This window comes from Podarcis gaigeae (genome assembly GCF_964106915.1).
Source record: "Podarcis gaigeae genome assembly, chromosome: 6".
Lineage (NCBI taxonomy): Eukaryota > Metazoa > Chordata > Lepidosauria > Squamata > Lacertidae > Podarcis > Podarcis gaigeae.
The window spans coordinates 57,440,532-57,455,386 of NC_139682.1; the positions used below are offsets into that span (position 1 = coordinate 57,440,532).

Sequence of the window (14,855 nt, forward strand, 5' to 3'; positions counted from 1 at the left end):
TGAAGGGAAGTAGAGCTGTCACTGTTTCTGTGCAATTGGTCCAGAGTGGTATCCTGATTGTGATACTATTTCCAAGTCATCAAATTGTCCTTCATAATCATAAGGGATAGAAACTTGGATTTTAAGTAAAAATGAAAACTTAAAAGCAGCTATTCCTGGAAGCTATATAGAGACCACATTTTGCAGGGCACAGAATATGTATGGCCCTGGTTTGTGGAATATTCATTGCTCCCATCAATTGTAAAAAGCTTTTCTGTAATTCACAGTACAAGAATCTATCCAGGCGAAACCCAAACAGCACCCTGATTCCCATAACGTGGCTTCTGTTGCTGGAAAAGGGAAGAATGTTATCCAGGGGATGCCTGGTTTTCGTTTTTCTGCCCCAGGGAACAAACTTCTGTGATTCATTTGCTTAGGAGAGCAGCAGTACATAGAAAGCAATAATCACACCGCCTGTTCACCTTTAAATATTCAGAAGTATGACTTGCCAAACCAGAGCTAAGAACTAGAACAACACAGAGAGCTATTATGCAGTGCAACTCCTTCAGGTGCTACAAAGCATTCTTTTGAAATATTATCCAGTTGTTTCAGATGTTCCTTTTTCTGAATGGGAAATAGTGGAAGGTGTTTTTTTTTTTTCTAAATGCAACTAAATTCTTAATTCAGTACCTCACCTTCATTTTTTCCTCCTCCCCTCTGGTGATTGTTTCTAGGTTGGTGTACAGGTCAGCTATGAAGACCTGTGCAATGGGGAGCAGTGGAATGTCTGCAAGGCCTATGCAACTTTTGTGGCACAAGGCAAGCCGTCTGCTAAGGTAGGCACAGAGAGTTAAAATCTTCAGTTTAGGCATTTGGAAAAAAATAGCATTGCTGCTCCATCCCTTCAACCCGCTTTCCCCCTTGAGATTTGCTTTATAGAGACTATCCTGTGCATTTAAAGAATGTATAAAGACTCTTGTTGATTGCTTTCGCTATGTTATCATGGTCCTTAACAACTATTTATAAAAATAACACACACACACACAAATCATTTTATATGGTATGTTGCTGGTGCAGCTCTGCTGAGGTCTAATTTGTAATGTTGAGACTAGGAGAAAAATAAAGATATTTTAATTCAATCATAACTTATTAGCTGGTCTAGAATTCTGCAGTACACAAATGGGATAGCATTGCATGGTTTTTAATACAAATTGGGGCACACAGATATAAATACAGATTGCTTTCATGGTGACTTGTACTCCTCCTTCCGGCAATTCCTGCAGCCAAGCTGGTGCCAAACACATCGCTCTGCTTTCCTTTGGACATCAGTGAGGCCAAGGGGAGGGTCTTAACCTCTGGGCAACCCAGGACCTCCATACATACTGCCCAGGCTTGCACCCTGGACTTTGGTGCTACTAACACAGTAGTTTGACTTCACCCTTGGAAGCGCACTCCATTGCCAACAACAACAACGTTATTGGCTTTGTGGCATACAGAACTTTGGCTGATTGTGCAGTGGATGAAAGTTATATGAAGGTTACAGTTCTCTGCATACTTGCAAGGATTGAACGTGCTGGACTTCTGAGAAAGCACACCCAGGACCATGGTGTAAATCAGGGGCTGGAAACCTCAGGCCCCTTTGTTTGACCTTTGGGACTCTCCTCAGACTGCACACCTCACTGAATCTCCTTGAGTGCTTTTGCCTGGTCAGAATGTGGATAATGCCTCTTGCTTGCCTCTATCGATTAAAATAGAAAGCTTGTTGCATGCCTGTAATGTAGCCTACTGTACAAAGGTGTTTGGAAAACAAGGCCATGGTGCCGTTTGTTGTGAACTGCAAGGCCTTCCTTGACATGCGCACACACTCCCGTCAAAGTGAACAACACATTTATTGTTTTACGCTAGAGCTATGCAGACTACAGAGAATATCAGCATCAAAATAGGTAAAATGTGGTTTGGTAATGCTTTGGGTATGTCCTGAACTTTTTCGTTCAGCAAGTTTCCAGAGCTAGTAGAACTCCCTCCAGAGTGATTTGTGTATTGCCCCATCTCTACAAGCTTTTAAAGGGGCCGATGAAAACTCACTTGTTCCAGTTCCCCTTTCCTTAAAAGGATTTAGAGTGCTGCTTTTCCAGAAACTGTTTAAAGGTTGTTTTATTGAATTATAATGGTGTGATGGTGGCCTGTGAATTGTTTTCGAGTGACTGTTGTTGTAAATTGGGGCTGTCATTGACATACTGTATTAAATATTATTTTATGGTGGTTTTATATCAACCACATTGTGAGGTCTGTGCCCGAAGAGGCAGCTGAAAGATACTTCCTTAGCTTTTAGATTTAAAATAAATGGCAGGTCATTGCTGAACTACTTTCTCAGAATGCGGAAAATCTCAGGTCAGGATGCTTAACACCGGCAAAGGCTCTCTACAACATTTTATGCTGTTTTTCCATAATACACTTAGATCAAGTTAAAGCCCCTGGTTCCTCAAACCGAAGAGGAGAAGATTGAGTACAGCGTTGCAGCTGAACGCCGCCGCATGCGACTGGCCCACACAGAGACCATCAAAGACCTTGTTACTAACAGCCCTGTCCAGTCCGGTACAGAAATCCCCAGGCTCCTTTCAGGTACTTTTTGCTGACGGGCAGCACTTGTCTAGTACATCAATCCTGCCACAGGGTTAGAAACAACAAAGTGTGTTCACAAGCAGGAAAAGGGAACCATCAGCAACTGAACATTGAGAGTTGAAGCTAGCCCTGTATCTGGAGAGCGTGGCACCACCTATAATTGTGGGGTGGCCACCACAGAATATAGAAGCAGATGTTTATGTAGTAGTGCCTCACACTTTGTCAGGCAGCATTGTCTCTAGCAGTCACCTGGTGCATGAAGCAGTATGTATCTTTGACCACATGTTTGCATAGCCAGCTACAGCTTCCTGCCAGATAGATATACATGGATGTATTTCTTCTTCAAATTACAGTGTTACAGTGTTTACATGATGGGTTTCCCACAGCAATATTTATGTAAGGTATTCTCACGCATAGAAGAAAGAAGGTAATTGGGTTTTGCTAAAGATGTAATCTTCAATGGCAGTCAGCCTTGCTTTCTGTGTTGTCCTTGCATTTACAGCAGCTGTATTTCCTAGCGGATAGGAATACTTGGAGGTTTTGCCAGAAGATATCCTCATGGGTGGCACAGTGGAAGAAGCTACTGAGAGCATATCGCTGGCCTGTTGCTAAATCCCTAAGGGGTCACAATTGCTGCAGAGAAGGTGCTCAGCTGCAGGCTTGAAGCCCATATGCTGTCCATGCCATGCTGTTTAAGGAGGCACAACAGAGGTGTCAGTGGTTGTCAGTTAGGGGCTTCACCTTTTGCAGAGCTTACCTTAATCATCACTACCTTTCTTAAAAAGTCATTAAGCCCCTAACAAAGAAATAAGCACTTTGAATTACTATAGATAGAACCTAATGGAACAGGAGTGAAGTATAAAGCTTGGGAGTGAACAGAAGCAGAGATGAGAGTAATCCCTGGTTTGTTGCCTAGAGAAGAAATTGGCAAGCTTGACACCATGCAATTTTTGAAAGAGATGGTATAGAGCAGGCAATGGGGCTCATGGGTCCTTGCTTTTATTTATTGGTTGCATTTATATCCCACCTTTTTCTCCAAGGAGCTCAAGGTGGCTCTCCCTCATCCCAATTAATCCCTACAACAACCCTGTGAATTAGGTTAGGCAGAGATGCAGTGAGCTTCATGGCCAAATGGGTATTTGAACTCCCAGTTTCTAGTCCAACACTCTTAACCACTGTACTACACTGGCTGCCACTTGTTTCTTAGCTCCTGGTATCTGCATGCCTACCAGTTTATTCATTTAGACACATCCCAGTTTATCACAAATGCTGACTCTCCGTGGCTTCCTAGGGTTGCATGCTGTAAACAGGAACCATTGTGTCCTTCTTGTGCCGGATAATTCTGCAGCAGTTCCTGCCCACTTTCCTGCCAGACCGTGGCTCCCAGCAAATTGGAAAGGGTGTGGGGATTCAACCCTGAGAAGATTGTTCCTCTCCAGACACCTCTCTGATAAAATTGTGTCCTTTTTTTCTTACCAGAGTTTGAGAATAGAGAGTGTGGCATGATGGTACCTGCAGAAAAGACCAGAGTGGAAAGTGTGGAACTCATCCTGCCCCCACATGCCAACCACCAGGGGAACACATTTGGAGGACAGATCATGGCCTGGATGGAAAATGTGGCCACAATAGCGGCAAGGTGGTCTACTTGGTTTGGGGGGAAGAACTAGGCAGGATGGTGCTACCTGGCTATTTAAGTTTGGACCCTGCGACCCCTGCTTTGTGCATGGTTAGGACTCGCCTCCATATGAAGAGATGAGTTTGTCACTATGACGTCTACTCTCTTCATTGGAGTACTTCTGTTCCATCATTTACCAATAACAGAGGTGTTATTACTTCCACAGTTGTAAAAGTGTCCTTCATTGAAAGCATTGCTCTGTAACACCTATTTAGTTACCTATTTACCAAAATTTAGCAATGTTTCTTGATGACCATAGGAAGCTGCCTTATGCAGAGTCAGACCATTGGTCCAACCCTAGCCCAATATTGTCACTACGCTGACTGGCAGCGTCTCCCCAAGGTTTCAGAATGGGCATCTCCCAGTCTTACCTGGCAGTGCAGCGGTTGTACAGTGGTGCCTCGCTAGACGAAAAGAATTCGTTCCGCGATTCTCTTCGTCTAGCGGTTTTTCGTCTTGCGAAGCAAGCCCATTGACAGCTTAGTGGATTAGCGCTACAGCTGTCAAGCGGCTTCCAGCGATCAGCTGTTAAGCGGTTTATCAGCGGAACAGCTGATAAGCGGCTTATCGGCTTAAGAAAAGGGCAAAAAAAGCAAAAAAAACCCGCCGGGGGATGCAAGATTTTTTTCGTCTTGCGAAGCAACCCCACAGGGAAATTCGTTTTGCGAAGCACCTCCAAAATGGAAAACCCTTTCGTCTAGTGGGTTTTTCGTCTTGCGAGGCATTCGTCTTGCGGGGCACCACTGTACCTGGGACCTTCTGGATGCAGACAATTGCAAACCCATTGGCAAAGGTTTAGCTCCTTTCCATAGAACTTGACTAGGCCTGCACAGCACCATAACACACATTATAGCCAGTTATAGCAACATCCTGGTTTCAAAGGGTATGGACGAGACATCCTAATGGTTCCAGTTACAGATAGGTAGCCGTGTTGGTCTGCCATAGTCAAAACAAAAAAAATTCCTTCCAGTAGCACCTTAAAGACCAACTAAGTCAGTTCTTGGTATGAGCTTTCGTGTGCATGCACACTTCTTCAGATACCATGGTATCTGAAGAAGTGTGCATGCACACGAAAGCTCATACCAAGAACTGACTTAGTTGGTCTTTAAGGTGCTACTGGAAGGAATTTTTTTTTGTTTTTACATCCTAATGGCTTAGACATCCTGGGTGGTATTTAACTAAGTTTTACTAAGAGAAGACCCGTTGACATTACTGAACCTAGCTTAGTCATGTTCATTCATTTCAGCAGGTCTCTTCTGCGTAAAACGTAGCAGAATGCCATCCCATATCTTTCTCTGGTACTGCAGAAGCCAAGCAGGACTTATTTTAACTGCTGTCCCACAAGACTTATTTTAACTGCTGTCCCACAGGACCCCTAAAAGTGTGGGGCCCGTAGGTCGGTGCCTACTCTGCCTATTTACATTTCTACTTCTGAAAGTAAATTCTATGAGTTGTTGTTCTAGTGAGGAGAAGTAGCATAGAACATATACACTGCCTTATATCAAGTCAGACTATTGGTTTGTCCAGCTCAGTATCATCTATACTGATTGGCCCTGGACCTTCAGGGCGTCAGAGAGGAGTCTTTCCCAGCCCTGCCTAGAGATTCCAGTGGTTGAACTTGGGACCTTTTGCATTCAGATTGCATGCTGGATTGTGGCCCTACCCAAATATTTCCCTGGCTGCTGCAGAAATGCATCTCCCTTTATGCACTTCACTCTGGCTGAGGCTGGTGTGCATAACCTTTGCCTTCTCCCCATAATTAAGCAGATGCGCTGCATCTCTCTTCACCGGGGACAGTTTGTTGTAGCACTGGCAGCCTTCCTTGTGTAATTGTTTAGGGTCCAAAGCTTTGAGCAGTGCCAAAGATCGCCCTTCACTGTTAGCGGAGACAAGCTAGCTGCTTCCCTGTAGGTGACACAGTGACACTTAGTTCTGGGGATCTGGATGACATAAGTTTGTGAAGAAGAGAGATGAAGGGAAACTTAAATTGGGTACTTCCCAAGCTTCCCACACTCCCTCATTTTTAGGGATTCCCTGTGTATTCATGGATTGAGAAAGAGCTTCTCCACAGCAACAAGCCAGAGGGAAAATAAGGTCTCATCCACACTGCACATGGCTTCCTGGGTACTATCGTATACCCCTCACAGAGCTACAATTCCCAGTACCCTTTGCAAGCTATGGTTTCCAGGTGTCTTTGGGGGAAGCTGTGCACTTTAAATGTATAGTGTGGGCTTGACCTTTGCTGGATAGCCTAGGTCTGACTCTCGCTGTGTCATGGTAAAAATGTGTTGTTTTGTGAATGGAGAACTGATAATATCTCTTGTGTGAGAGTACAGCTTACCCATTACTAGTTGGAAGTAGTATTTGGATATTTTGTCCTGCAGAAGAATACTGGTTTTGGTTTTTCAGTGCTCATAATATACTCTCTCTTCCCTAGCCGATTGTGCCACGCTCACCCCACCCTGAAGACAATCGAAATGTTCCATTTCAGGGGACCATCTCAAGTTGGGGACCGCCTCCTTTTCAAGGCCATTGTCAACAATGCATTCAAGAACAGGTATTGCCTTTCAGAAAACTTACTTCACTTGTATAAATTAGACCATTTTATGATCTACCAGAAGAAATGCAAAGTCATTGAACAGGAAGATGACAGATTGAAGCTTTTGGTGTTTTATTTTCTTTTACTCGCCCCCCCCCCCCATGTAGCACATAAGAGATTTCACCAATGAGATCTAAAAGTTGTCAGTTACTGACATCATCCGAATGAATCCAAATACAGAGCTTAACTAGTCTGTGAATAAATAAAAACAGCACTTGGGGGGGGACGACTGCCTATTTAAAATCAATTTGGATAAATTCACAAGTCCCAAAGAAGCGGAGTTAACAAAAAGGCCCTTTAAATAAAAAATGGAATCTGTTCCTACTTGTCACAGTTCTACATATACTTTGATGTGTGCCAGCTAAAAAAAAATGTCTTCTTCTTAATTTCAGCATGGAGGTTGGGGTGTGTGTAGAGGCTTATCGACATGAAATGGAAGTCAGCCGAAGACACATCAACAGTGCCTTCATGACCTTTGTGGTCTTGAATGATGAGGGTCAGCCACGCACACTTCCAATGCTGAAACCAGAGCCTGGGGTAAGAAGCAGCAATGGCTTTGAAAGTGATGGATTGTGGTCCTGAATCAAATTTGGTAACCCTGCATGAACTCACTCAGCTGCACACTGTAGCATGTTAGCCATGCAAAACCAGCTTTCTCCTTGGGGAAACTGTGAATTTTTTTTTTGTGTCAGCTTAGAAGTAAGAAGAAATCTCTTAAGGAAGGTTTGCAATAGCATGAGGACCACCATTTATTATTAGTATTATTTATATAGCGCCATTCAAGGCCAGATGGTTGGTGGTCACACGTCAATTGGACGCACGCAAAATGGTTGCTGCCTTTATACATGGGGAGGAGGGAGAGTATATCATTCCTTCTATATCTTATGTTCAGGCATTAGTACCACTGCTTGTGTAGTCAAAATGACACATCTCACACAGAAGAGGGAAATATTGAGAGGGAACCCCAAGGTTTGCAAAAAATATATATAAAGGCAACTTTTTAGAATACACCAGGGTGCGAGGAAGAGACCTTTAAAAAGTCTAATTAACTGACTGGGGCCTTCTGTGCTGCAACTTTTTTTTGCAGATACCAGTTCACGGTGTTGATACTATTTGTCTGTGGATCCCGCCTTTGTGATGGTCTTTTCTGGCCCATAATTTTTTACTGCAGGAAAATCAGGGCAACCTAAACTCCTTTGAGTTAAACTCTTAACATCTGGCCCATCTATTTAGTTTAAAGCCTCGCTTTGTTTGTTCCTATGCATGCTTCATATGTCTTCCAAATGTCATCCATCCATTTTATTTCCCTTTAACAGGATGGAGAAAGACGATTCAAAGAAGCTAGCGCTAGGAAAAAAATCAGACTGGACAGGTAAGTGAAAAAGTATTATTCTGGCAACTTCCTTGCATCGCTCTCTCCCTAACTAGGACCATATGTGATTCCTCCTCCCTCATTGTACATTCCTGCAGTAGAATTGTATTCATATGTTGAAGACTGAAACAATTACTTATAAGCAGGTCTTCCTGCACATGGGGCCCCTGGATTTGATCCACAGGTAGTGTTTCTGCTCTTCTCCGTGCCTCAGCAAAATGCCCATGGTGGCGTTCTTGAAAACAGCAGAGGTAACAGCTACCAAATGGAGATGATTTTGAGGGGAAGGAGGTAGGAGAGAGGACAAGGTGTTTCTTGTGAGTTTATTCAAATTGACTTTAAATAGGCAGTTTCCAAAAAACGTGCTGTTTTTATTTATTCACAGAGAAGTTAAGCTCTGTCTTTTGACTCATTCTGATGATGTCAGTAACTGACAACTTTTAGATCTCACTGGCGAAATCTCTTATGTGCATTCAGAACAGCATGCCTGGGTTTCTCTCCTATTTCCTTCCTAGGAAGGGACACGTACTTTGCACATGCTCAGACACACACTTCTTTTTTTGTAATTACTTCACATTCTAAGGTTGAACTTTGGCCTTGACATTAAACCTTTGGAATAGGAGGATGGTGGGTTGAACAGCACTGCCTGGCTGTAGAACGCAGTCATGACATAACTGGAAATGAGGCAAGGCACACGGACTCCATTTCTTCAGCGCTGGAGTTTTTTATGGGCACTTCTGGTTTGATCGCAAGCCTGTTTCCACAATGAAGGAGGATACAAATTAGCTTTTTAATTTTTTTTGCAAATGTTAAGATCCTTCAGAATCTGTATTCTGTGCTGATTACTAAATTTGATGCAAAATATGTTTGCTGAAAATGCAGGGAAGGAAAGGCAATAGCAAGAAATTCACTGGCTATATCCGGCCCACTGTGTTCTGGTAGCAAAATTTGTCAGAAAGGTAAAAGCTTGGTAGAAATGAAAGTGTAAGTTTCCGTGGAAGAAAGGGAAAGCTGGAAAAAGTGACCAGCAAAGCTCAGAGAAATGTTTTCCCCCCCCCATCCTCAGTCTGTTCCTTTCTTCTACAGCCAGTCCTATTTATAAAATAAACCCTCGTCCAGCTCTGTGTTTTCATTCTGATTCTAGTTTTGCCTTGCGGTGACATAAGAGCCCCTTCCAGTTTGCCTCCTGTTATGTCACTAAAACCTCATAGCGTATTTATAGCTTTGTTCTTTGGTTGTCTCTAATTCATAATTTATTGCAGAACACAGACTGAGACCGCATGCATTATCCTTAAGGCCACAGTTCTCGGAGCATTAATGCCAGATCAATGCGTTCTCTTGAGAGCAGCGAAAGAAGGCAGGGAAGAAGGCAGGCTGCCAGAGCATCATGAGCAGTGCTTAGAATGCTCTGACTTAGGGGTTTGTGGCACCTTCCTTGCTCAGGAGTCCCCTCTTTTCTGGCATCTCGGTGGCTTGGCCATTTGTCTCTGTCATTCTCCCGTGCCTGCTAGTGAACCGCAGCTACATCATCCTATCAGGAGAGCGTAGCAGGCAGAGTAGTCAAATAATCTACAGGGTAACTTTATTTATCCTAATCATTGGGGGGATATACAAAATGCTTGGCTGAGCAGCAGTGCTGTTTACTGCAAAGCCTACTTAGAATGAAATACACTTCTGTGGTGGGGAGAAGAGTCAGTTCAGGATAACCTCAGGTTTAAATATGCCACAACTTCACGAGGTAACTGGTGAGTAGCTGTGGTCTCTGGTGTCTGCCTGTCTCACCTTGTTTCTCTGGCCCATCTTTTTTAGGACCCTAAAATTTATTTCTGTGATTGCAAGTTGTTTTAAATTGTTTTTACAATTTTACTTTAACCTGCTCTGGGACCTTCGGGTGTAGGACAGGTCACAATTTTTCACAATAGTAACCTTTACTCTTCTAAAGCTTTTCTAAAATCTTTATTGGGGGGAACATGTTTTTTTTTAAAGCTAATAAAACTTTCTGCGTATGCATACTTATGAGATGCTCATCTCAAAATGCATTGTACCTTGCAAAACATCCTTAATTTGAAAACAATATTAAAATAAAGTTTGTGTTGCCCTCCACCCCCACAAGTCAACGAACTAAGAACTAATTTTTCATAGGGGGAGGGGACGCTGTAGCTTAATAGTAAAGAATCTATTTTACATGCAGAAGGTACCACATTCAGTTCTGCAGCTTCTTTGTGCTGGGAAGGGTTCCCTGCCTAAAATCCTGGATGACTTGCTGCCATTTAGTATAAACAATACTGAGCTGGATAGACCATTGGTCTTACTCTCTCTAAGGCAGCTTCCTATGTTTCTGCGTACTGGTGTAGAGACGGAGGCCTGTGGCTTCTGCATCCTTGCTGGCAGCTTAGCTCTCAATATCCTGCCACACAGAACTCTCCTGCAATCTGTTCTTTGCCCTAAAATTCATTCTAGACAGAGCACATAGAGAGAGACCACAGAAGCCCCACACCTCACCTCAGACCTGCCTGCTGCCTGCTAGTAGGGGTTCAGAAATGCATGTGTAATCCTCACCATCAAAGGAATGACCAGATTGTCACTTTGAGGGCCTCCTTGTGTCGTCTGTGGTGGATACAGAGAAAGTGGAGTAAGTCCTGATTTCTGTTATGGGGCTGCTTCATGTTCGGTATTTCTTTTACCCACAGAGAGCCTTCTTCTGGGGAAAGCATTTGTAGTACACTTGAAAACCACACGGGGGCCTGTCTTGCTGCGATTAAATATATTTGGAAGCCACAGAAGCTCAATAAAGGCACTTGTGCAACTTTCACCCTCCCAGGAGTGTAAGCACATATATGCCTCCCTCCCACTGCCCCCTCACCCTGGTCGGGGCTTACCATAACACTATCTTGCAACTGGTGGGTTGTTAAGCAAAGTTTTGGCCCACACCAATGCATGACATCAGCCTGGCCGCCTAGCTATGGTGCCTGAATGGAAGCGAAGGTGCTTCAGTTATACAGCATAAAGCACATTGGGAGAAATGGTCTCTGCCACTACAAACAGCTTTTAGATTGTGCTTCCATTACTCTTAAAACATCTGTGTGTGTGTGTGTGTGTGTGAGAGAGAGAGAGAGAGAGAGAGAGAGAGAGAGAGAGAGAGACTGCAAACATACTTCAGCTTAGAGGTACCATTTCCCTCTCTTTTCAGTACTGCTGCAGGAGGATCAGGTTGGTGAATGCTGAATTGAGGTGCCTTCAGTCAGGGAGGAGAATCTGTGGCCCTCCAAATGCTGGGGGACTACAACTCCCATCATCCCTGCTGGTTGGCCCCACTGACTGGGGTGAGGGGAACTGGAGTCCAACAGCATACAGAGAGGCACAGGTTCCCCATCCTGTCTCTAAGTGATTTAAAAGGGGTTATTTAGATTTGTGTCCCAAGATCATGATTTTACTTCATCTTGTGTTAGGGCTGGTCTTGCAAGCTGCAAATCCAGGGAATTTCTTAATAATATTTATTTATTTTTAAACTAAACACACACACAGAGCATTATTTGATACGAAACACAGAATAGAGCTGTAACTGAAGGCTTGCAATCTAAATAGTAATGTCTGTAACTTACTACTATATATTATCTGACCAAATGTTCTGTTTATGATGCTGGGACTCCATGGGTGCCTTTTAATATGGGGGAGAAAGGAATATGAGCAAATTCTTTTTCTTGAGAACTGATGTGCAAGTGTGCATTTTGTGTATGTACCTGAATCTCCTTGTTCCACAAAACCTGTGGACTTTGTTCTGTCTGATCTCCTCTTCCTAAGAAGTTTAAAATGTCTCTAAGTCATATGGCTTGCCAAGGCAAGACCTCTTATTATTGGGTACTTTGGACCACTTTACCATGGCTCTGTCACCTTGAAGGTCATAGATCAGTTGTTATCAGTCAGATCTCTCCTCCTTCTCATTTCCTTATCTTAGGTCCTGATAATGAGATTGTATGGGAGTGATACAGTTGAGCAAAGAACAAGAGCATCTTATGACTGTCAGTGCCCTGCTGTTAGCACTAAGCAATTTTTCTGTCACTTGAGTCCAAGGCTACTGCTGGGTCTATAGCAGAAATGCACTCTACCAAGCTGAGTCACGCACACCATACTAACCAGTTTCCATTTCCTCAAGCCCCTACCTTAAATCCCATTACATTTCACCTGTGTGCAGCAAATCCTATCTGAAAATAGACCCAAATTCAATAGCAGCGTCTAAATTTGAGAGATGCTGTATCCTGTGCAAGGTTTTATGTTAGTGCAATTAGGTGATACTTCTGACTTTAACCCTGCAACTAGGGAAAAGGAATCTAGGGCACTCTGTGTTGGGGGACGTGGCAGGAAGTTGCATAAGTAGTTATTCGCAAGTGGGCCTCTTGATCCACATATGAAAGAAGTCAATAGATGTGATTGTGGTGTGTTAGAGCGAACCTGAATGTGATTTTCTCCAGGTGTTTGCCTGCCTTCACTCCCTCGCACCAGCAAAAGGCCAGAATGAACCAAGACAGATTTTGCCAAAAATGATTGCAAGCAAAGGAATTCACTTAACTGAAAAACAAACCCAATACTATACCTTGAATACACAATGTGCCCCACACGAGAGATAAAAGGTATCCCACAAACTAGCACAGTGTTCCCTAATACATCTATAATCTCATACTTGCTCTCAGCTGGGGAGTATTTACCAGTCTTTGATTTGGTCCCTTTTGACGTGTCTGAGAATAATTAGGAAAAGGATTCTTGCTGCAGCAAGAATACTAATAGCCCCGCCATGGAAGCAAGAAGAACTACTAACAAAAGGAGAGTGGCAGATGAAACTGATGGACTATGCCGAGTTGGCAAAATTAATTGGGAAAATTTGGGACTAGCAAGACCAGACTTTCCTGAAAGAGTGGAAGAAATTTATGATATATTTGAAAGACAATTGTAATCAATTGACATCGCTTGTAGGGTTGCAAGAAGTTTTGTAAGGAGAACTATATGAATTATTGCGAAAAAGGACTAATAATAGGGAATAATACTCTGTGTACAAAAAGAGAGAGATGTTGACACTACTACCTTGTGTAACTAGCTTGCTCTAGAGTGCCTCGATTAACATTCAGGTAGTCTCCCCCTCATATGATGAGAAAAGTGGGGGTGAACTCCTCTGTGTGTCCCTGTGCCTGCCCTTGCTATCCTCCAGGTGCAGGAACTTACTGCACTTGTGGAGGCTTCCTGTGCAATTTAGAGTCCTGATCATGCAGGGAGGCACCGTGAGTGCAACAGGCTCCTGCTGCAGTCTGTTTGCTCTCCCAGTGTGCAGAGAAAAGTGGGCGTGCGACGCTTTGTGGGCCAGCCACCCTTCCTGCTCTTCCTCATGTGATTCTAATCACACGTGGAAATTGAGGGCCCAGATCCCAGATCTGGTAACATGCCAATCTGATCCGGCTGAAAATGAACGACTCCTGCCTCTGTACCCTATGCAGATTTCCCTAAGAGTATTTAACCTTAATCATTTTTATGATTCTGTGATGACCATATAGCTATCTTGCCCAGTGAGTCTCTGTTGAACCAAAAGATTTATTCTCCCTTCCTCTGCACATACTTGGATTCAGTCTGGTGGCTAATTTAAAAGCTATGTTTAAAAACAAGACAACCTATTTCTTTTAGATAATATCTTTGGAAGGTCACGTTCAAGGTCACGTTCAAAGCATACTTGCCATTTCCTTTCTAGTGCCAATTTTATGAGGAGCATTTTTTAATTACCTTTTGTTGACAGTCAACATTCAGCGTAACCGATGCATTCTTTTCCTTTCTGCAGAAAATACGTCTTTTCCTGCAAGCATACAGAAGTACCTTTGTCTGTGCCTTGGGATCAAAGCAATAAGGTAAAATAAGCATGGAGGTTGCTTGGTGCTCCACAAGTTGCTAACACCTGCATCTCAGGGGGCCTTTAGACTCCTCCAAAGCAAGGAGGGCCACATTCCCCGTGGAGCAGCCTTCCAGGGGCCACATGCCAGTGGTGGGTGGTGCCAAAAGCAGAAGTGCACAGAGCAACAAATATGAATTTTACCTTTGTACAGTAGACTAGTTTCTACGCCCACCCATGGGTGTAGCCGCATGGGGGCAGCTCCCCACCCCTGATCAAGTAAAACAATAGAAATACTTAACTGACCAATCACATCGGTTATGCCTCCCCAACAAAAGTCATGCCCTCCCTAACAAAAATCGTTAATTATCAGAAAGTTCATTTGATGGGTGGAGAGTGGACAATAACCCCTTCCCCCATCAGTTGATCTGCACAAATCAGCTTGGGGTGTGTGTTGTGAGTCCCATCTGTGTGGGTGTGCCAATGGGAGGTGCCCATTTTTGGACATACTCGTTATCTGCATACTTCCCTGAGAAGGTTGACCAAGGGGGACTGCTGCCCTCAGGCCCCAAAAACTTAACCGTACCTGCCATGGAACTTGTTTGTGCCTCAGATGTCTTAAAGAATAAGGGCTCTCTTGTGGGAGGGAACAAGAAATGCTACTCATGAGCAAAGATAAAGTTAGAAGCTTTGTGTGCTGGTTTAGAACGGTAGGAGAGCCCTGCTGGATCAAGCCAGTAGC

General features: G+C 43.6%; 1 protein-coding gene across 2 annotated transcripts in view; it reads left to right on the forward strand.

The window, feature by feature from the left end:
* ACOT11 (acyl-CoA thioesterase 11) overlaps positions 1-14,855 on the forward strand; it is a 59,070-nt gene that overhangs the window by 38,554 nt on the left and 5,661 nt on the right. For both annotated transcript variants that reach the window (XM_083742639.1, XM_083742640.1), the window contains 7 exons: positions 714-815; positions 2,439-2,601; positions 4,081-4,237; positions 6,714-6,833; positions 7,268-7,412; positions 8,192-8,247; positions 14,066-14,132. In XM_083742639.1, the coding sequence (XP_083598765.1) occupies positions 714-815; positions 2,439-2,601; positions 4,081-4,237; positions 6,714-6,833; positions 7,268-7,412; positions 8,192-8,247; positions 14,066-14,132 (810 nt within the window). The remainder of the gene's footprint in view (positions 1-713; positions 816-2,438; positions 2,602-4,080; positions 4,238-6,713; positions 6,834-7,267; positions 7,413-8,191; positions 8,248-14,065; positions 14,133-14,855) is intronic.